The 1,760-nt window shown below is 38.9% G+C and overlaps 1 protein-coding gene across 4 annotated transcripts in view; it reads left to right on the forward strand.

Moving 5' to 3' along the window:
- Positions 1-979: 979 nt before the first annotated feature.
- Positions 980-1,760, forward strand: part of SLC25A40 (solute carrier family 25 member 40) — a 14,786-nt gene continuing 14,005 nt past the window's right edge. For all 4 annotated transcript variants that reach the window (XR_004083012.1, XM_031066773.1, XM_031066774.1 and 1 more), the window contains exon 1: positions 980-1,097. Coding sequence is in view for 3 of the 4 variants with exons in the window: in XM_031066773.1 (XP_030922633.1) it covers positions 1,004-1,097 (94 nt within the window). In the remaining variant the exon portion in view is untranslated. The remainder of the gene's footprint in view (positions 1,098-1,760) is intronic.

Below are 1,760 nucleotides of genomic sequence, written 5' to 3' on the forward strand. Positions count from 1 at the left end.
GACCTTTGCCCCCGGCGGGGGCCGCCGGTAAACGGGTATGTACGCAATTCTGGGCAGCGGTCCCCTTCCGAGTTAAAGATACGTGAAAAATAAACAATATCCCTACCCACCGTTGTAGTTGTTAGCACCTGAGAGGCCAGAGTTGGTTTGTGCAACTTAATCTTTTTTATCTAACTTGAAGCGCAGTAAAAATAACAAAAACGTTTTTGTGAAGTCAATGAAAAGCTTAGATCAGTGTTTCTAATAAAGTTGGGGCTGCACTTAAGCATAGTGGTGCATTTTTAAAGACACACCTCTATTTGGGGATTTTATTTTCTGAAGTATTTTTATTATCTTCTCCCGTCCTGGCAAGTTGCAGATATTGTGAATGCATTCCTACATTGCTGTGACCATGCCTATGCAGCCGTAGAGCAGGATTCGTTCAGGGAATTAACGTTTGATGGTGGCATTATTAGTAGCTAGTCCCTGCCTATTAAAAGAGGCGCTTGCCAGGGCACATAGTCATCACTAATAGGCTGTGGCTGTTGGGTCAGCCAGGAGACCTTTCTGGGTTCTCTCAGGAGAGGTGGGAGCAAGAGAAGGGCTGGGTCAATTATTCTGCAGTGCTTCAGTTTATGGGCCACAGGCTGGGAGTTTGTCTTTGTAAGGACTATTTGCATTAAGGATCATTTGTTAATACTTCGTTGCAGTTAAAGGCAATAAAATGAAATGTTAAACATTTCATGTGGTTTGCAAGAACATGTAAATGTTGTATTTCATTTAGGAAGGATTTTGAAGATTTATTGTTTTTAGAAAACTTACTTGCAAAACATGGCTGAAAAAATCTCAAAAATTACTGAGATGCTACTATATGAGTAGAAAAGTAATATTGCTGGTTCTACGTAACTTAGTAATGAAAATTGAAAATATTTATCCCCTGACTTTTTTTCTGCCAATTTTGAGTGTAGTCTTACAATATGTTTTTCTGTTCCTTAACAGGTTTTTCTTGTCTGGGGATGAAGCCATGGCTGAAATGAGTGATATCCATGTACAAAAACTAACCATTGTTCAGCAAGCAATAGCCTCTTGTTGTGGAGCCATAATTACATCATTATTTGGTAAGGCAATCTATGAGGCTGGCCACAGAGAGAATCTTACAAAGTGATTACTCTTCAGTTTGACTCAGCACAATGTCTGCTTATGTATGTTTCCACTAATGTGTGGAATCGAGCCCGCAGCCGATATATTCAGAGGAAGATGGTCCAGCTGACCAGGCACTGCAGTGTTCAGCATGTCTCAGCCTGTGATACTTGTAAGGGCTGCAGTGGAAGCAGTGAAGTGTTCACTAAACCTTCACTTACTTTTCAAGAACTCCAATGTTTTACATATTGGCTACATGCAGCAAAAAAGAAAAGTACATAATGAATTTAACTTTTTTTTTTAAGTTGTATTATGGTCAGTTAATTGAAAAAGAACAAATACATGAAGAATGCTGTGCTCTTTTATATGCCAGAGGCCAACATTTGATCTTGTATGCCTTGTGGTACGCTACTTATAAAAGCAATTTCAGACAACCACATGATACAGTGGTTTTTGAATGAGCTTTGTGTATTTCTAATATTTCATGTCTATGTAACTGTTAGTAAATTAGAAAGGACAGATTTGATATCTTGCAAACCAAATAGGGTGTGTAGTTCTCCTTTGTCTCTGATAGCATTATCTCTGTCTGCTGACATCCCTTTTCTCTCTGCTTGATAACATTGTAAAATCTGTTAGGTGTC

The sequence above is a fragment of the Geospiza fortis genome, unplaced genomic scaffold, assembly GCF_000277835.1.
Source record: "Geospiza fortis unplaced genomic scaffold, GeoFor_1.0 scaffold138, whole genome shotgun sequence".
In the NCBI taxonomy this organism is placed as follows: domain Eukaryota; kingdom Metazoa; phylum Chordata; class Aves; order Passeriformes; family Thraupidae; genus Geospiza; species Geospiza fortis.